Genomic DNA, 20,885 nt, shown 5'->3' with positions numbered 1-20,885 from the left:
GGGGAAAAGAAAAAGGAATGCATTCCATTTCATTTTACTAAAATGGATTTAAACATGGATTTGGAAGCTAGCTTGATAGTATTACATTGACAGAAAAGAGTATGAGAATTACTAACAAGGTCTCACACCAACACTTTAAAAAGCCTGTTTTTGAAAAATCACCAAGCCAACTCCAAGGGATCTACCAAACCCTCACTAGTATAAAAAGGATGTTTTTCCCCTCATTCAAGTAATCTCACTTATTTTAACAGGACTTTTCATGTGAATCAAGATTGCTGCAGCTGGGGTTGCCCTAAAGACAACATCATCATCATCGTTAGCCAAAATCATTTAAAAAAAAAATCAAGAACTAAGATACTGCAGTGCACACTCCTAAATGTGGGGCTTTTACATTCTACATTTACTTTTATTTTAAAAACAAACAAACAAACAGCAAACAACAACTTTTAGGCCCAGACACTCCTTATAGATTCCCACATTACAAGCTATTCAAATGCTGCATTCAACACAAACTTATTCCCAAAATAGTACCTATTCTGTATGCTGCACTGGACTGTGCAGTGCCTGCTCACCCCTTCCTCACCTCTGAAGTACCTCTTTTTCATTCGGACGGAAATATGTGCAGTGTGTTGGAAAAGAGCTCCTAGGCAGGCCAGCACCTTTGGGGTCACACAGAAAGCAGCTTTACGCTGCAAGAGCAGAGAGGTTGCAAATATTACGTGCTCCTTGATGACAAAAAATGCTCATCAACTGGGTATAGTCTGGCTGAATACACCTTCCTGAAAATTTTAGCAAATTAGATAGTTTAATCATGTTAAAAAAAAAATCTAGTTCTTTTAAAGGCAATGACTTCAGATTAAAGATCTTGTTCAAGGGAAACAATCCATAATACTAGGAATGTAGCCCAGCCCCTTTACAGCTACTACAGACTGAAACAATGGCCATTGATCCTCTGTGCTTCCTAGGCAGGGGATTTTAGGAACTGGAGCCTGTAACCGAGTACTCAGTGGCCCCTTTTCCACTCAGCCAACCCCAGCATTTCTCTTATACTCTCCTATTCACAATTCACCTTTTTAAACAGACATGCTTTAGAAGTTCTGCTCTCCCCTTAACCTTGTGATGTACGTAAAATCCTTCTGGAAATCCTGCATCTTTTTTTCAAAGCCTTTAACCATGGGGTGAATGTCATCTATACTACATTCCTGCTTAAAAGGCAAAATGTAACTTGTCTGATGAACTGCCCAAGGGAAAATATGCAAAACACCTAAACCACTTTAGAGATGGGCATGCTTTACCCTTTTCTATTTGACATACATCTGAGGTCTGCAACTGGTACAAAATAAGCAATGATATGGAAGAAGTGCGTTTTCCCCATCTTAAAAAACAAAAAACAAAAAACACTCCCACAGCAAATGCTTATCTGGCTTTTTTCACACCAGAACTGGGAGCAAGGTCTGGCTTTTTTTTCGCACCAGAGTGGAAAACATTGCTTAGAATATTTACTTCCCAGGTAGTACAGCCTGGGATTGTGAAATGTGGAGGATCCAATCCTCTCCTGACATGAAGGTTTTTTCCAAAACTGAAGTGTTTATAGTCAGCTTTTATATGTGACCTCCACATAAAGTACTATTAATAGCAATTAACTTTTTGTATTATTGTGCAGAAAGCAATTACTGCACTGCCATAAGTACATAAAGCACTAGAGAATTCTGATCCATTTACTGAATCAATTCTGGTTACCACAAAAGAGAAGTTAATGTGCTGTAGGTTTGGTCTCCTGACTGAAAAACATTACGAGTATGTGACAAATACTCTGTTTTAAAGTTGTATTAGCTTATCACTTTGGCAAACTTTAGAATATGAATGCTAACAACTGTACTTAGCCTTCAAAAACTCTCCTAGAAATCACTGTTTACTTTCTATTTCTCTCTGACACATGCACACCACTTTGTTCTATTCCATATGGTGCACACGTCTACTGAAATGGAATAGAATAAGTGATGTGTGTGTATATGTATATATAAAGACCCACAAGCCATGTTCCCCTCCCCTTTATGCGAGTGCTTGCAGAGGAAAGCTGAAGCCTGTCTGCATAAATGGGTTATTCTGTGCAATTTCTGAAAGAGAAAACACTCAGTAGGTGCATTGTAATTAGTTGCTCTTTCTAGTTACCTCTTGATAAATGATGCATGCAGCTCTGGATGAGAGCCCAACTCTTGACCCATGACACCACTACACACTTTCGTACTTCAACCAGGAATCCCTGGCCTCCAAGTTCTTTGTGTTTTGTTTTCATAAAAATGCAGTGCTGGCAATTCACAAAATGAGAGCTAGATATTATGGGCAAAGTTAGTCTTTCAGAAGCGCTTAATGTAGTTATGTCCCAAATACACTCGAGGAAAGATTTCTGCCTCATAATTATTCCAAGTGGGCAGACTGCTTCACGCATGGGTTAAAGGACAGAGCATGGAGCTACATAAACCAGGCATTCACTCCCACAATACTTAATGTTAAATTTCTGCTACATTATTTTTTCCTAGGTGCAGAAAATATTTGTAAGACTTATTTTAAATACAGAGGATCGTAAGCCCATAGAGAAATGCAACCTCTACATGAAAAAAATACCCTTAAAAATCAGCATTTTTTTGGATAGCACTTTACTGCCCCCTTTTGCACTTTAACATTAGAACAGGTTTCAGCATGAACACACTTGAGTGAAATGCTGTGAAATACTGGAGTACAACAATAGGGCACTACATTTACATAGGCTTAGGCGAACAGACACTACTTTCAGAGAAACTTGCAATTATCTAAAATGTAAACAAGCGAGGCACTGAGCCTTCCTTGCCTTCAAACTACCAAGGAACAGATCGGTAATTGGTAGCTTACACTGACATTTTCTGCTTTAAGCTGCATGCATATGGGCATTTGGGGGTATTTGCAGGTGGCCCTTTCACATTGTTTCTAAAGCAAAGATCATCAGCAACTTGGACCTGGTATAGTCATGAAAAAGAAGAATGACAAAGGGCTGGGGGGGGGGGGAGGGAGGCAGCAACCCCTGAATTAACACTGATGAGTAGCTTTTAAAACCAGAACTTCATGAACTTACAGGCCTTTACATTTTTCAGGAAAAGGTGAGGACACCAAGCCTAGCCCTAGAAACATTTATGTATAAACCCATTCTGCAACTCTAATGCAGCTGCAGCCATTACAGCACTCATGTGCATCTCTGCTTATGCGTATATATCTACTAAAAGTAATAAATCTATGGACTAGAGGCCAGTTATTTACAAAATACTAATTCATGATGACAGGGCCAGAGAGGGCTGTCCCTACCCCAATAACCTTGGTTACCATTTGACAAAGTCCATGTGCTGTTGTACACTTATATTTAAACTTAATCCATTTCCTTCTGTCATCCTACAATTACTATACAAGTCACAATAATATTAAATTTCACTGCCTACAGCACTGCACAACTGAACTATTACAGTAATGAAAACTGACTCCCTTTGATATGGATGCTGGTGCTTTCTTTCTCTCATTTGCTAGCCACAGAGTACAAGAGCCTGATGTTGACTTAATTACAGAACTGTTGTTCAAAATATGCTACTGGGAACATTAAAATAGTGCTCTGTTGACGCAGAAAAGATAATCAGATATTTATTTGTTTTTCCCCCTCTTAAATCTGTGCAACACAAGCCTGATGCTCCACGGATCCTGTGGCCTGGAAATGAGAAACAGCATTTTCTTGAAAAGACGCAGGGCTTCAGTCTGTTTGAAAAGGAAAGTCAAACTAAACCATGCGTCTTCCTTACAAGAGTCACTGAAGTCTCTGCTCACAGCAACCAGCTGGCATCTGCCAAAGAACTGGCTTTTAAAGGGCACTGTAAATCACAAACTACGGGTAGTAGAGACAATTAAAACAGATTGTTCCATTGCTGTGCTTTTCTGTTCTATATTCCACTGTTCCTATAGAACAGTGAAGTACAGAAACAAATCTTTTGTCAACAACAGCGCAAAAGAGACAAACTAAAGTTGTAAGTCTCCTTTTTCTTAACTATATACTGTATTTCCACCTGTACTGTCTTGTTCCAGCACTATTTAAAATCAGGAGTCTATAAAAGTAGGTGGAGACTGCTTCATTATTTGAATAGACATTAATAATCACTGACTATCTTGGTGAATAAATTCAAAAGGGAATTATTCAGCTGTTCTGCAACTGTTTTGAAAATATCTCCCCCCTCCCCCCCATGATGCTTACTTGAGTCAGTGGGGTGCTGTGAGCCCTCCTCAGGGATACTGCAGTAGAAGCAGACAGGTATAACTACCCTTCATATGCTCCTGCTGCATTAGAGCTGTGATCATACAAAAGCAAGCATGAACTGGCTCAGCTGTAGCCCTTCCCAGTCTGGCACTACCCTGGCACGCACATACAGGACAATTCTACCCATGCATCTGTTTCTGGGAGGACCATACAAAGGGTTAAATCAGAAATGCTACACAGTACAAGGCCACTCCTGCCTGCTTTAGGCCAATTAAAGAGTTCTCCAAAACAGGAGGGGGATAAGCATATGTCACAGCCTGTCATGGGCTGTGCAGGGCAATTTAATTTGGAGGCACCAGAACCCAGTTGTGAAGCATGGAGGAATGCCAAAGCAGCACCAACTGCAGTTTTCAACCCCAGGGTGGTACTGCATTAAAAAAAAAGTGGTGCAGGGATGTAGTGCCCCTGAAAATGAGAACTATTGGCCTAAGTAATGAGACCATAAAGTTGGAACAAATACCTAAAATCAGGTCTCTCCAGGCCAAGATTTCCCATCCTACCATATAGAATTTTTCTGGGAGTATTTTCACAAAGCCCAGCCACAAATTTCTTTTGGCTGTTGTATTTCCATCCAAATGTTTTCTTCTCTTCACATGCAAATAAAGTTCCAAAAATTGAGTAATAGCCCTCCCCCCTACTTACCTCTGTCTCCTGATACTGGCCTGAAGCAAACAAAAATACACGCAGACATCTGAAATCCAAATGTAAATCTAATCTCTTCCCAAGTTTTGGATATTCAGCTTTAACTTTTCCTACTTAACCCATTATAGATCTGGGTTCGAGTCATTGACCAGAATTTCAACAGGGGGTCTGTCTCAGATCTAATAGCGTATATGCCTGCTTGCAAATGGCCATGATTCAGCATAATTGGCGGCCAGCCTAACTGGAGGCAAGAACGTACAATAGTTTGCAACAGCTAACTTACCAAAGTAGCAAAACCAATGTAATCCCTTTGGTTTATCCTCGTTTGCATTAGGGAGCCAACACGCCCTGCAGTAAGGACTTTTGCTTCACCGACTACTCCCCCCCCCCCCCCCCCCACACACACACACACACACACACTGAGCACATGTGTAGAAAATGGTAGATTTGGTTCAGGTTCATTTATAATGTAAAGGCATTAAGATAAAAAACCCTTAGAATAAAATGTGCATTTCTGTTTTTAATATTAAAAAAAAACTCTCATTCCAGCCTCAACTCAAGAAAGCACACACTTAAATCTACTTTTACCCAACCACTTAGGGAAGAATCCCATTTGACTTTACAGACCAAAGTGCCAGTTATCCGGCTGCATAACCATCAGTTTTTAGTACTTCTAGTTTACAATCCTATTCCATGTGCAGTCTGGGTATATGAGCGTACACAGTTACTGATCAGTTAGGCTGGCCAGGCTGGTTGCAGGTGCCTTAATCATTAAATTGCACTAGTAAAAGTCCATGACTAGCAGGTGTTAGAGCCTAGACAAGGCCCTCCCAGTGTTTTCAGCAGATGGTTAGAGCACTTGCCCAAGAAGCAGAACACCCAGGTTATGCCCTGCGTGTGAAGGTGTCAACTTTCATTTTTTGAGCTTCTCACTGGGGTGCTCTAGCAGCCAAGGCACAGGTTAGATGGATCTCACTCCCTGCCCACTCCAACAGTCTTCTTAAATCCATCCTCCTAGACATCCAAAAAGATACATGGAGATATTCTGGGTCAGAGCAGACCCCGGACATTTGCTATCAATGCGACAAACTTCCCTACTGCTGTCCATGCATTTTATCCAGTTAATGTTTTCGCTCGATCTGAGCCTTCAAGAGGCCAATATTAAATGCAAGGTGCAGTCAAACTGTTTCAAGAGAGAGGCTGGATAGTGTCCAGCCTGTGGATATGAGATATTGATTCAGAGGTACATATAAGGCACCTATGCACATGTAGCAAGGCTGCTCTGACACTAATTACAGCGCTTTGGAGCAGACTCCACTAATTGAGTCTGATGGAACATGGTAATTACCATGCTCCAGTAGACTCCAGTGTGACATGCATCAGCATCCCCACACTGGAAAATGGCAGTGGGTGTGCTTTAACTAAAGCTCATTCCACAAGCTTTAGTTAAAGCACCCCTATTGCCATTTGTCAGTGTGGGTATGCTGATATAATTGACTCTTCAAACCTATAAACTTTCTAAGAGCTGATAATTAAAGCGTACTCCTCCTCCCTCTCACTCCTGGAGCACATGTATAAATGCCCATACAGAGCCACTGTAACTGCCAATCCAGCGTATAGCCCTCCTATGTATGTGCATGCTCAATAGTTGTGTGGACACTTGCAAATCCACACTGCATGCAGAATAGGATGACGAACTGTGTATAATGGGCAACATTTGCAGTTTCACAGATGAGAAAATAAGACTTGGGCATGTAAAGTAAAATAGGATTCTACCCTTCTGATTCAGCATGTGCTTAAGTGCTTTGGTAAACAATAACACTCTTCTCAACTGGGACAGAAATTCCTAACCAAACTTTTGTCCTTCATAACAGTTATTATGCTGCCTAGTAATCTTGCCTGCCAACATGATTTTCTCTGCTCAGCTAACCTATACAGCCTGAAGTTACCTTGAAAAAACCCCCAAAAGGTTAAGTGTTGCACAGTGATTAAACTAGACTGCTCCTGAACTAAACTGAAATTAATTAAACATGAAGAAAGCAATTGAAGTGTGGTCAGTGAATGCAATGGGACTGCAAAGCCCCAAAAGGAGTCAAGATGTTCCTAACTCTAAAATTGCACTTTTATCCAGTCAGGTATAGAAAGCAACTGCTGCTCAGGCAGTAGGTAAGCAGATGGCAGGCACCAGTGAAAATGGAAATGCAAAACACCCTACCACTTGAAGAGTCAAAACTGCAGCCACGTATGGATTCACCAGTGTTCAGTACATAGGTTCCTTAAACAAACTGCTTCAAACTTGCAGAACATCAAAAGCCAGATGGGCCTTACTGAATGAATCCACAGGCAAGGAGCCAGAATTCCAGTCTGCTGTAGAAATAGGCCTGGACTTGATTTAAGTCTTCTCAGCTCTGACAGACTGGAATCTGGCTGAGCTCCCAAATCCAAAATAAAATGGCATTCAATTGTGCCTAGACTTGGAAGGAAAAAAAAAATCCACATACTTTCTCATTAGCTTAGGACACACCTACCCTTAACTCAGATAATATGCGTTGTTAATCTTATCACCATGGCTTTTTGGAAAGGGTAGCTAATCACGGAGTAACACACACACACTATTTTAACAGAGACAATAAAACAATAAGTAATTTATAGAGTTAAATGTAAGCTAAAAGGAATCTTCTGCAAACCATAGGTCAGAATTCATTGTTTTAATTTAGCAATATGGATATACTGGTTGTTCTTTACCATGCACACAGGTCCAGAACTAAACAAACTAGTGTTAAGATGAGCACAAACCATTTTTTAAACAAATTCTATAGATTAAAAAAAAAAAAATAAAAAAAATCTATGCAGACAGATGCATGTCATGCTTCAGTAATGATTCACTTACTAAACACAATCTTTTATAAGCCATTCTTAGCTAGAGAGTAGTGTTCTAAACCAGAAAAAAGCCTAGACTGTTACATCAAAGTTTAAAATCAGCTGTATTATAGTTATCATGTTGATACCACAAGCAAACGCTGGCTGTTGGTTGGTAAGGATTGCCAAAAATAGATAGAGGTCCTCTACTTCTGTACTCTTCTCCCCACCACACACAAAAAGCAAAAAAGTTCTATACACAAAATACAGCTACCAAGGAAAGAAAAAAAAAAAGTTGTGGATGTTTTTGCATTAAATACATGTATGACAAGAATGCTCTCAGCATTACTAGAAAAATTTAAAATGGTACTTTATGGAAAGAAAAAACTTTAGATCTTCAGCCCAATTAATCCCCACCACAGTCACCAAGAGTCTTTTCCCCCTCGATTTCAATGCAAGCACAGCATTCTTAAGAACGTAAGCATAAAGTGGCAAAGATAAGATACTCGAAAGTTAGAGCCTATAGTCTTTTCTAAATCCATATTTAGACTGCTGAAAACTGACCACTTATTAGAACTGGGTTAACTATAAACCAAACTATGGCTTCAGAGAATTTAAAATTTAAAAAAGTACTCATTTTTAAAAAATCTTAACCCAAAGCTCTCATCAAGCATGACAACCTTAGATATACCTACAGGTAAACATAGGGAAATAATTTGGGGCCATATCCTGCCCGACTAACTGAAGCTTTGTCATTGACCTCAGTGAGGGTTGAAGCAGGACCTTCAGAGATGGACTTATTATACTTAAGGCTGTGTTACTGCAATATACTATCATGTATTCAAAGTGACGTCGGTAACTCATTGCGTGCGCGCGCGCGCACACACACACACACACAGAAACTTAAAGTTTCAATTTATAAAAAACACTTACTTGCACATGCTCCGGCAAAAGAGAACAAACCAATTAACCCGCTCTTACTGCCATTTTGTTTTCATACTTTGGTTTAGACAAATGTACCGAGTGTGATAGGCTTGTTTTCTTGCTCAGGAGTTTTTGCAGCTATTCTCTTTGAAGTCAGAGAATACAACTGCCACCTGCAAAATCTTCTGCGTTTTAAGTATACAAGTGAAAAGTATTTCAAAGAGCAGGACTTGCGGATGGTGCTGTACAGGAACACCACAAATAGGCATACCTGACATCCCTTGCAATAAAAAAAGATTATATAAAAAGATTACCTATTCTCTTCTACGCTTTGCCAAATGTACATAGTCTTATCTAGTACATTTCTTAAATGTGACATGACAGGTAAGTTCGAAAGCTAAATGTTGGATAATGGTTAGCAAACAAAGGACATCGGTTTTTGCATTATTTCTTTAATTACTTTAACCCTTGTTCTAACAGAAAGCATAAGGCCAGAGTAATTCAGCTTCTTCTTTTGTCATTTGCCTGCCATAAATATGCACCAGTCTGCATTTGAAAAGCTGAAGGAGGCCGCAAGCTTGCTGGACATTTATCATGCTCTGTTCCCTGTTAACAAGCAAATACTTTAGTTGAATGGCCCATTAGCAATCATTGTCAAATGCAGAATGCAAGGTGCTTGGATGTGACCAGCCTGTAAATTAGCAGAGGGTACCCCTGTGCTTTGCAGAATTTCAGCAAACCAAATGGGTCTTTTGATACAAATTTCTGAAGGGTAAACTAGAATGGAGGCCAGTGTCTGAATGCTTCAGACCCCATATATTAAACCAGTCTGCTCAAGCCCCTACATGTGCTTGTTGTACATTTCTGTCTTGTAAAAGATATCAGCTATAGCAGCTTGTTAATTTTGGTTTTGGAATTGAGTTCTCCATCAAAAGTGCATTAAAAAAAACAAACAAACAAAAAACCCCACAACTTTCCAGTGTTCTGTCAGCGAAGCTAAAAACTGCAAATGTGAGCATGTAATTAGCATCTTACTCAACACTCCCTATACCATGGAGAACTTGCAGAAACCTTGAAATTAACCAAGCCAGTGCCAGCAAACAGTATTGAGTTCCAGTTTATCAAATTCAGCAAAGGCCACCTTCAAATAGAGACGGAGTTAATGTAAGCTTCAGTGTTTTTTCAATGTCTAGACTCTCCCTGACAAATACAAGGTGCTTCTTCCTAACAAAATAGTGAAGCGGCAATAAAGCAAATATTTCCTAGTTGAACCCGTCCTTTGAAGCTCAACATGCAACATAAGAAGCTGTTCCAAGATCTTTTTTTATTTTTTCACCATTATAGGAGCACTGCAGGAAAAAAAACCCCAAAATAAGTCTTAGGTATTTACAAGGCTGATTAGGAGAAGAGGCAATGGAGGATCCATGCAGCAGCATCAGTTTAGGAGGAAAGTTTAGATCACACTTAAAGTGACAAAACAAAGGATCAGATTCTCATCTGGCCCAACTCCTTTGCAGGCAAGGGGTTTGGCCAACAGCTAAACTTGGCCCAATGCAAGGTGACTGAGACTTCTTTTAAGTCAAAAGGGTCCTATCTCATTCAACTCTGGATTTCAAAACGCCTTTCAGGAATAAATACCACCTGGACTAATTACCATATCACCTTGGTTATCAGCAGCTTTAGGAGCTAATCTGAATTGAAGCTGGATTTTTTCTTTTATATTTTTTTTGAGAGTGGGAAACAAAAATTGTAGAAGAATCATCTGGCTAAGGGAGAAGGACAATGCAGAATGTTTATCTTTGCTTCTCCCATGGAGTGTGAGATTGAGACCACAGTCTGAAAGATGGCTGGAATCAAAAGGTCTCTGTTTTCTTTTCAGATAAACCAGTCCTACCTATCCCCTCTGTTCTCTGTTCCTTGTCAGCATGTCCCTGCCTGAAGCCCAAATAGATTAAGGAAACAAACTCAAAGTGCAGCTAATCCTACAGAATGGCTTCTGCTGCTAGGGCAGGAGTTAAAAAGGAAAATCTTCCACATCCTAACAATTGCAGTGATCTGAAGTTTTAATCAGTCCAAATCTCAATAAAAAGCAGTAAATGAAATCTACCTTTACCATATTATACACTACCAATGAGCAAGAACTGAGCAGCTTTTCTTTACTGCTTTAACCATCCCAAGCCACAAGTAGGCCTTTCATACTTTCTAATCCTGGCCTCCAAGTTTTGTGCAGTTCTCACATAATACCTTACAGCCCCGAGCAAGGCCCTTAGTTTCTAACACCCCTTTCAGAGACGTGTCATTTCTAACATCAAGCTAATCTATATGTTGCCATGGCATCACCCTTTATCTGCCTTTACATCTTATGAACTGCATGGATTTACCACATTATTTTTATCTGAAAGACAGAAAATGGTGGTTTTATTGCCATACAATCAGATTACTGCTGCTAGTTTCTCTATGCCTTTTTACCATACTTCAATCAAAAGGGATCAGTTTCTTTATACTCTGCCCTTGATTTACATTACATCTGTAAAGACCTAGTCTGGGTTGTAATCCCCTTATTAACTATGACCAGGGTTGATTTGCCTAAAAATAAAAGCAAATTGTGTCAGACCTTTTCACTTTGTTTTTGATTCGGAACTACAAAATGGATTACTAAAGAAATCTTCAGAGTTCACACGGCTGGTATAGTACTGAATTTAAAATGAGAATTAAACAAGTTAAACATGGGAGCCGTGTCAACGGTTTACATTTTCCATCATGGGAGAAGGGCTGAATTGCGTATGTCTTTGTATTCTCTGGCTTTAGAAAGACAATGAAGCCCCAGGAGTTTTTCCAAGCTGTTCTAACACTGTCCATTTGCCATCCTCCCTTCCCTTGCCTTTCATATACTGCACCCTCCACCCTCCCCGCAAAAAAGTAAATCAAAGAACTAAGTCTTGACTAGAAGTTTATACTTCTATTGACCTGCATATTTTAATCAAAATATTTTAAACAGTTGAGCACTCCTATTTATGTCTTCTCAACGCCATAGAAAGGGTGAGCTCATAAGAAAACCTATGTAGATGTATGATAAATGACCTGAAAAACAGGTTTCTTTATGTCAGCAATCAGGGAAGGCTGAGATTAGACACACATGAATAACAGTTTGATCACTATTTTTCTTAGAAGAACACTTTCTTCTCATCTGCAATAAGCAATTTTGAGTAGTACAGGTCACATGGTACTTTAAGACTAGATCCATTTAAAAAAAAAAAAAATTATGGCTGCTATGCAGGTCCCTGAACAGCCTATTTTTGCCATCATGTCACTATAGGCATCTTGGGATTTCAACCAATTTCCCATTATAGGAACATTTTGTGAACATGAGATGCTCCTAAGCATCATACTAAAGTGATATGAACTCATTATAAGGAAATAGAGGAGCAATTAAAGGGGGGGAGGGGAAGAGAAGGAGGAAAAAACCCCCCAAAAAACCACTGCTTTCAGCTTGACTTTCAGTCACTTCCTGTCTAAGGGCAATTACTTCACTAAACAAAGTGCTTTCTTTACTTTAGTAAGGTTTACAGATAAGAGGCTTTAAGGTAATTACTATAAATAATATAGCAATTATACTCCAACTGAGCTGGTGTAAAAAAAAAAAATAAAAGACTTGTAGAAAAATCAGAGTACAAAAATTTAACTTTAAGCTTGCTTTAGGTTTGTTACTAATTCACCTGAGCTAGCACTTGGCTGTAGGTGTCAGAAATAGCCAACCGGACAGAAGCACTAATTCTCTTCATCAGCAAGCCACATATCAATGGTTATGTTTTGGTAAAGACTTACAAGCATGTGTTTAAAGCATTTTAACCTCCAGTTCCCATTTCTTCAGCTTGAAGCTGTAATGGTTAAGGTTAAGAAGTGCAGTCCCATGACACAAGATTCTCAAATAAATTCTTGTCTAGAAAGAAGCTACCAAACGTGTTGTGAGATATCGTTTTAGCAAGCTCTTTGTGCTGCAAGTTGGCTCAGTTGTCCTGTGAAACAACGACTGTCCATTACCTACAGTTTAATCATCCTGACAAAATGTGAGGAATGTGGATGTGAAAGCACTAACAATTCCACCCCTGGTGCTTTTTCCTTTTTTCTCTCTATATTAAAACCGACAAGATTAACCCAAACGCAAACTGCAGAGCATAGTTCAAGGGGCTATTCAATCAGTAGTGAATGTGCATTTGTTTACCTACAAAAATAAGAATTTCAGATACAATGAGAGGCAGACTGGTTTATATGCTAGTGAATAGACTGTTTAAACAGGGCCATCAATTGTAGTTTGTGTTATCAATCTCTGGCACCTTCGTATTTCTTGAGAAGCTGACGCTAGCATATTCCATACATAATAGTATATCAGAGAGATGATTTAGCCCGTATTTGTTTAAGTCAAGCAATATCAAAAAAGAAAGCTGCTTAAGAAAAAGCTTCAGTGTGTTCAGAAAGAAAAACGCTTTAGCAGGCCTGCTGTATGCAAGAAATGCTGCTGCAGACATAAGAAACTGTTTTTGATAAGGGAAGTTCTGTAACATCTGACTAAAATGCACTCAGTGGAACTACCCTCTACAATATATATTCTGAAAGCCATGCTGTGCCTTGTGAGATAACACTGAGGTAGCGCGCAATCTAAATACACTATTTATCTGGACAGAAAGAGTGGCCATGGGTAAACTGTCCCTGATTGAAAATATGACAATTAAGTAACCAGAGTTATATTCACATAATAATTTCTACTTGTAGTCTGAAAACCATGACACCGTGTCTGAGATACTGCTTGTTCCAAATGAGAGATCCATCATAAAAAATAAAAACAAATAAATCAGTCACTGCCACATCATCTAACTGAACATCTTCACCAAAAAACGTGGACTGGATTTGAGATGTATATTAAAAATGTATAAATGAAATAACCATCTTGGAAGTCAATCAAGGCATGAAAGCAATATCTAAAGAGTGAACCTTAGGGCCCTGGAGCTTATGTTCAAATGGCTACCGCTTGCTCTGTCCTAACCACCTGCAAAAAATTATGACCTCCAAAACTAAGCACAAAACAAATTTAGTTTGTGTTCACCTCTACCTAAATTTATTATTCCATGCCTTACATTAACCTGACTAATAAATTCTCAGGGCATTTTAACTACCACCCTGTTAAGCAGATTTATGTGCTGACACTTTTGACAGAAATAAATATTCAACTTCCATAACTGAATTAACTAACCCCAAAGATGGCAATTGTTATAAACGGTCTTTAATATCACAGTGTATCCATGTCCTCCGAGCAGCTTCTGAAGGAAATTTTCTGTTTTCTCAGGCTAATAGTCAGCTTGAATCTTCCAAGAGGACGACCTTTTCTACGGAGAAATTATTCAGTATCCTCCAGGCAAACAATTGTGACTAGAAAGAAATCCTGCTCTTGAAAAGTGGAGCAAATCACACCAACAGCAATATCACTAATGCATTTGTAAGCTTCCTCAAACTACAGGCCTCCAAGTAGCCTATAAATCACTAGCCCCAGCAATTGAAAAAGACTAATTTTAATAGTGTACTTCTTCACTGCAGTGATTAAACCTCAATGAATCACTCAAAAAAACTCAATTACATCAACAGGCAGAACCTATTTTTAAGTGTGCATTTAAGTTGAAAAAGTAATTAGACAGTATTAGATCTACCATTAATAATGTGCAAACCTTTTCTGTAATCAAATAGCATTTTCCCTCTTGCCAATTCTAAGCTATTTGTAGGTAAGTAGGCAAGGTAAGCAAATAACTACGTACTGTAAGACAGGTTCAATTTGGTTATTTAGGCATGAGTGAAATTAAACCGTCTAATGAGAACTACTAGTGTAAGTATTAAAAAAAAAGGTGAAGGAGAGCCGAGACTGAAAGAAAGGCATGGAGGCAAGTTTAGTACATGCTGAGAGTGTTCTGTATTGAAAGAGTGACCTCTGTAGGAATAAACTGTTCACTTGGCTGTGGCTACAGGGTGGGTGCTCTGTTCCCCTAATGCTGTACTAAATCTCTCCACAATCACTGCAGGCCTACAGATGCAATGCAACTCAGTCTTACAATCAATCTGTGATTTTAAGAATTTAACTGATATCGTAAATGAGTTTTTAAACCGCCCTGTTTATTTTATTCACAGTCGAATGTTTTCTAGGTCAGAGGAAGAAGGATTTAGTTTATAACATCCTTTAAATACAGGTCCACAAATCTAGACTAAACCAAGTGTGATTCTGTGAACTGCCTTTTCATCTCTGACTGCGTGTGATCACTTGGCATGTAAGACAAGAAAAAAAAAAATAGTATGTGAAATGAATAAGCCAATTGTTTTCCTGCTAATCAGTTCCAACATTTTAATGACAAATCAGGTGGTCTTAATTTTCCTGTACAGCCTTAACCCACTCAAACCCCTCTCTTCCTGAAGAAAATGTCAGGAAAATTCTCTTCAGTGGAAGCAGTAGTAGTTAAGCCCTGAAGTTAAGATGCGATTTCTAAATAAACTTCTTCAGTCCCTCCATCTAATCCAAACTTCCGTAATTTTATTCCAATTCTCTACATACTGCTAATATTTCTGATTTAGGAAATATTTTGCTCCTCTTGTCTAGGCAATTTCCCAGCTAGGTCTTGTTTATTTAAGGGCACTTAAAACTTTACTTACTGGGTTTCATAAGAAATCCTCAATTCAGTTAATGCACGAGTACATTGAAAATTATATTAGGGATCTCCTAAGCGTCTCGTTTCTTTTGAAATAATAACCTCCTTTATTACAATTTCTGGGAAAAAATCTTTATAAGCTACTTATTAAAACACAACACTCTCCTTCCTGTGCAGTGGCTAATTACAACCAGGCAAAAGAAAACCTTTGCTCTGTCACTGAAGTTTTGATGGATTTCGAAGTTGAGCCAAGCCAACTCCAGGTTTTTTGCATCTCTGACAGAAGCAACATAGGAGGGAACAGGGCACTTTTTAAAAACAAGAAAATGGTCATTTCTACGTAATTGGCTAGATTGTCTTGACCAAGAGAATTCAAACTTGCCCTTCTTTTGGTCCCTAAATAACATCCCTAGCTCATGCGCCCAAGCAAGACTTTTGGCAGAACATTTAAGGATGCATCTTCCTACTCAAGTCTGGAGAGACGTGTGCTTTCTGCCCCAATTTGATAGTGAAGAGACATTAAAAGGTTCCCCAATGGACAACACATAGTTCATTACTCCCTAACATAAGTACTTCCAAGTCTACCAAACCACTTTAGCCAGGACTGCGACTTCATTCCATAGGCTAAACCTGGCCCTGCATCTCCACACGGACAAGTTAAAACAGAGGGCCTCATTCAAAGGCTGGGAGAGGAAAAGGGGAAGCCTTTCACATTTCTGGAGGGGAGCAAGTGTCCTTTCTGCACTAGTGGTGAGGGGCTTCAGGACTACCACAAGCCCTACAGGATTTTATCCGCTGGTGCTGCTGCCAGTCTGAAAGGGCTCCTGTCCCAGAGGCTCTGCACCCAGTGCTGCCCCCTCCCAGCTGGGGGGTAGCAGAGGGGTGGGGGGGGGGAGAAGAGCCCCTTAAGCACCAAGCCAGATCCATAAATCACTGTGACCCTTAGAAAGCCCAACCCCTGGCTCTTCAAGACCCCAGAGCAGGCGGCAGGAGCTGTACAACTGCATCCCTTGGGGGAATATCAGGCCCGAAGTTCCCAAGACCAGCACTCCCCCTTATTTCTGGGGGACTGGGGAGGATTTCCACCTTCCTTACACTCCTCTGCAGATTTTTCCCGCCTGCTCTCTCCAAGTACAGTGCCCTCGGGCAAGTTTCCAGGCACAAAGGCCCCCTCTCCTCCCTGAAATCAAGTCCGGTCCCCTGGGCAAAGCACAGCGGGATAGGGACCGGGGTGGGGGTGCCCTGCACAGTAAGGGGCCCGCAAGCCGCTCGTCGTGCAATTAAAAAGCAAAGTGCAAGGGGCTGCCCATGGAGCTGGGGACGGAGGGGGAGCAGGAGGAGGAGGGCAACTTACTTGGGGTTGGTGGAATTCCAATAGACCGGGTCCAACACGATGGACCTGGCCACGGCCGTCCGGCACAGCACCATCGCCACTCCCCAGCAGTACTTCCACAGGGAGGAGTCGCCCCTCCGCGCTGCCATGGTCGCCGGCGGCATCAAGTCCCTCGGGGGCCAACTCCTCCGGCCGGCCAGGCGGGCGGGCTCCCGTCTCTGCCCCCCCTCCAGCCCACCCCGACACCCCCCTGCCCACCCAGGCAGCAACACGAGGGGGAAGCACCAACCCGGCGCCCCCCTGCCCAGGTATCTTTTTTTTTTTGCAAGATAAAACGCCAAAGATGAAGGCGGTGGCCGGGGAGAGCCGCAGGCAGATTTACTGAGTCATGTGTGCCCCCGGCGTGTAGGCAAGGCTCCCGCCAGCTCGCAATCCGGCTGCCTCCCAAGTCGCCGCGACGCGGGGAGGAGGAGGTGGCAGGGGCTTCAGTCCTCCGAGCTGCTCGCGGGGGGCTCCCGGCTGCGACTGCCGCTGCCGCGCGAGCGGGCGTCCCTCGGGCTGCAAACTCCGCGGCGGATCCAGGGCGCCGGGCGCACGCACAAGCCGAAAGAAACAGAGCGGGCGGAAGGTGAAAAGGGAGGGGGAATTAAAGTGGAGGTGGGAGAAATCAAGAGGCAGGCAGGGACACCACCGCTGCAAAGGAGGCTGCTCCTGTCTCTAGTGCCCCCCACAAGGGAAGCCCGGCTCTATAAATCCACTGGGAGAAGCGGCTCCTCCAGCCCCCGGCAGGGCTCCGGCAGGCACAAGGAGTGGCCTCTCGGGCGTCCGAAGCGGCTCCTTCCCGGCGAGATGCGCAGGGGCCGGCGGCGAGAGCGGCCGGCGCCCCGAGGGAGCCGCGAGGACGGAGCCGCAGCCTTTCCCAGCCCGGCTCCGAGCGGCGGCGGCGGCGGCGACTGCTACCGCAGCGAATCTCCAGTGCACGAAAGTCGCCGCTTGCAGCGTGCTGTCATAGCAATATAAACTCAGCCCCCCGCCCCTCCGCCCCGCGCTCATAGGGCACCGGCGGCACCGGCGCCGCTGGTTGGGCGTCGCGCCTGTCACTTACGCACCTCGGGCCCCGACACGCTCGGCCGGGGCTGGGGCTGGGCCTGCGCGGGACAGGTGATCCTCTGCCCCGCCCGGGGCAGCCGTTTTAGACGTGGGCAGCGGGTCCCTCTGGGTTCAAAGCAGGAGGGCGGCCGCGCCTCCCTCCTCCTCCCCGCCAGAACTGGAATAACAACTCCGCTGAGCTTGGGGTGCTGGGGTGGGAGAAGAGGTGGGGCGGGGGGCATGCTGCCCTCTTGGCCCCCGAGAGAAAAGATTCACCACCCCCATCACCCCTCCAAGGGTCATGTTCCCTGAAAGGAATTATTCCGCCCTCCCACACACACACCCATCTACCTTCCAAGGGTCATATCCCCTGACAGGAAGGATTCACCCTCCCTCACCCCCCATCACTCCTCTAAGGGTCACGTCCCCTGAAAGGAATGACTCTCCCCATCACCCCTTCGAGGGTCATGTCCCCTGAGAGGAACCCCCAGGGTCATCCCCCACAATTGCAGCGAGGGAAGTTGAGGTTAGGTATTAAGAGGAACGTTTTCAGGAGACGGTGGTGAAGCGGTGGAACAGGCTACCCAGAGAGGTGGTGCAGTCTTCATCCTTAAGACCCGGCTGGACAAAGCCTTGGCCGAGGTGATCTAGTTGGAGATGGTCCTGCTCTAAGCAGGGCGGCGGGCCAGGTGCCCTCCGGGCTCCCTTCCAAGCCTTCTTGTCTGTGATTCTGTGATTCCTTCTGATCAGCGGTGACGGAGCCTTGCTTTACCTCCCAAACTAGGGCACTAAGAGAGAGGCAGGCTGACCGACAGGCGAGTGAGCAGGGGGTGATGGCTCTTACGAAAAGAGGGCTGGAGGGACCTCCAGAGGGCATTTAGTCCAGGCCAAGCCGGAGTTGGTACCCTCCAGGGGAAAAATGCCAAGCCAGCCCATTTCGTGGGGCAACTAACCTAGGGAAAGGAGCCCCCCAACCATCCCCCGCACAAGTGTTTCTATTTCCAGTACCCTTCCCGGGCAGGATTCCCCTGTGGGCTCCCTTGACCCCAAATTTCTGTGTGTGTTGGGGGGAAGGGTCCCTTAATGCCAAATTCAGAGTCTGTGTGTGTGTGTGAGGGGGGGGGAGAGGTCCCTTGATGCCACATTTCAATGTGTGTGTGTGTGTGTGTGTGTGTGTATGTGTGTATCAGGCACAACCGGGCTTGGCCCCCTGACTTTGCAGCCGCTCCCCGCCCCGCCAAGTCTCCCGTCTCTCTTGGGCTGGCTCCCGACGTGCTTGTCCCCGGGCCGGGCAGATGCCGCCTCCCGAGCCCGGCCTGCGCCTCGGGCCCGGGCGACCCGCGGAGGCGGCGGGGCAGCCCGCCAGCTCCGGCGCTCGCCCCGCTGCAGGAAGCCGCCGGGCTCGGCCTCGCCGCCGCATTTCCACAGAGCCACAGCGCCCACTAGCGACCCGTTTTCCAGCCGCTTGCCCATTTAACTACTCCTAACCCCCGCTCCCCAATCTTGCGACACTTTCACTCCCTCCCCACAAGCTCCCTTGCCTTCCCCCCCGACTACAGCAATACTTTTGCAGCGTGCATTTTGGAAGGGGGCTGCAGCGCTCAGGGCGCCCTGCCTCGTTGGCACCCGGCAGGAAGAGCCTTCAAAGGATGCGCCCTTACTTAATTTTGCCCTAAAAAAACAAACAACCCAAGAAACCAAAAACAAAACACTCCAGGAAAGAAATGACACTCGAAAGTCTAGTGAGCCCCGGAGCAGCAGGGCCGGGAGGGAGCTCCAGAGCTGCCCAGTTCCCAGAGCTCTTCTTTCCCTGCCGCTTAGGGGACAGACAATACACCTTAAAAAAAAAAAAAGCCAGCTCGATGTGCCTTCTTGAGTAAGGGCCAAACCTGAACAACTAGTTATAAAGGATAATTGTGTCCCCCCTGGTTTTGTCCTGAAGCCTGGGACAGGAGCAAACTGCCACTTGCACTGGATTTCTTTGGGAACAAGCGGCTGCTCTCCCACTTTCGTCTTTGCATCCGGCCAGTGAGTCGGGTTCTTTCCAAAAGAAAAAGGGGATTTCAGGGATTTCCACTGCTCCGGGGGGAATCCCAGAGGATCACCGACCCGTCCAGGAAGAGAGCAGCTCAGTTTGCTTTTCACACCAACCATCGGAAAAAGTTTCCTAATGCATAGAGCCAGCGCCTTCCTTGGGGCAGGAAAAGGATCGCGGGCTGGGCAGCGATCGGTGCCGGCTCCGGGGAGTGCCTTTGATCACAGTTTGAGGAAGAAAACTGTGACCTGCCTCCCGGCCGTGAAACGAGGGACAAGTGGATCTCGCTCTCGAGTTTGTCCCCTTGCTGCTCGGGCTTGTTTGGAAGCAAAAGGTGACGGCGCGGTGTTTGGGGGGGGGGGGGGGAGCTGGGAGTGAAGGCTGACCTTTAGCTCTCCGCATCCTGGTTTTAAGGAAAAGCGGAGGAAATGGAGAGCCCTGCATTGTCTGAGAGTATCCCCCCAGGAGCCAAAAATACAGCTTGTGACAACTCCTCTCTCCGCTTCCCAGAGGAGAATCGTTTGTGTACGGAAATACAATTGTTTCAGCTCATCTCCCAAACCAGCCAGGGCCAGACACAATTGTCCGTGTCGTCTTATTATTAATAGTAGTATCATCGTCATTATTATCATCATTATTTTAATAACTGTTCAAGAAATGCCCGTGGACTCTTCCTACCTAACTTCTTTTGGAAGTACCTGCAAGAGCAACGACTCAGGCATCATCCACACGTGCGTCTTCCTAGAGAAGTATTTATTAGTTCAGTTACGGGTCTCCGATCCTGTTTGGGTGCATTTGCTCCAGCCCAAGTTGTTGCCTGTGTGATTTAATTTCCCCGCCGCCCTGAGAGGGGTCCCCGGGTCGCAGAGCGACCAGGCAGCTGGGACCCGTAGGCGTCCAGGTTTGGGGCATCCAGCCCTTGCCTTTTGCTGTCCCTGGGTCTTTGCCGGGCACCATTGGCTCCCCTTGAGATCAAGGGGGTTGGAAAGCCCT

At 43.9% G+C, this 20,885-nt stretch overlaps 1 protein-coding gene across 1 annotated transcript in view; it reads right to left on the bottom strand.

The window, feature by feature from the left end:
* EFNB2 (ephrin B2) overlaps positions 1 to 17,866 on the bottom strand; it is a 53,197-nt gene extending 35,331 nt beyond the window's left edge. The window contains exon 1 of the mRNA XM_090022444.1: positions 16,790 to 17,866. Coding sequence (XP_089878570.1) covers positions 16,790 to 16,932 — 143 coding nt within the window. The 5' untranslated portion in view covers positions 16,933 to 17,866. The remainder of the gene's footprint in view (positions 1 to 16,789) is intronic.
* Between the last annotated feature and the right edge of the window lie 3,019 nt (positions 17,867 to 20,885).

The sequence above is a fragment of the Crocodylus siamensis genome, chromosome 1, assembly GCF_052110815.1.
Source record: "Crocodylus siamensis isolate JL-2025a chromosome 1, ASM5211081v1, whole genome shotgun sequence".
NCBI lineage: Eukaryota > Metazoa > Chordata > Crocodylia > Crocodylidae > Crocodylus > Crocodylus siamensis.
This window is presented reverse-complemented; position numbering and strand designations above follow the sequence as displayed.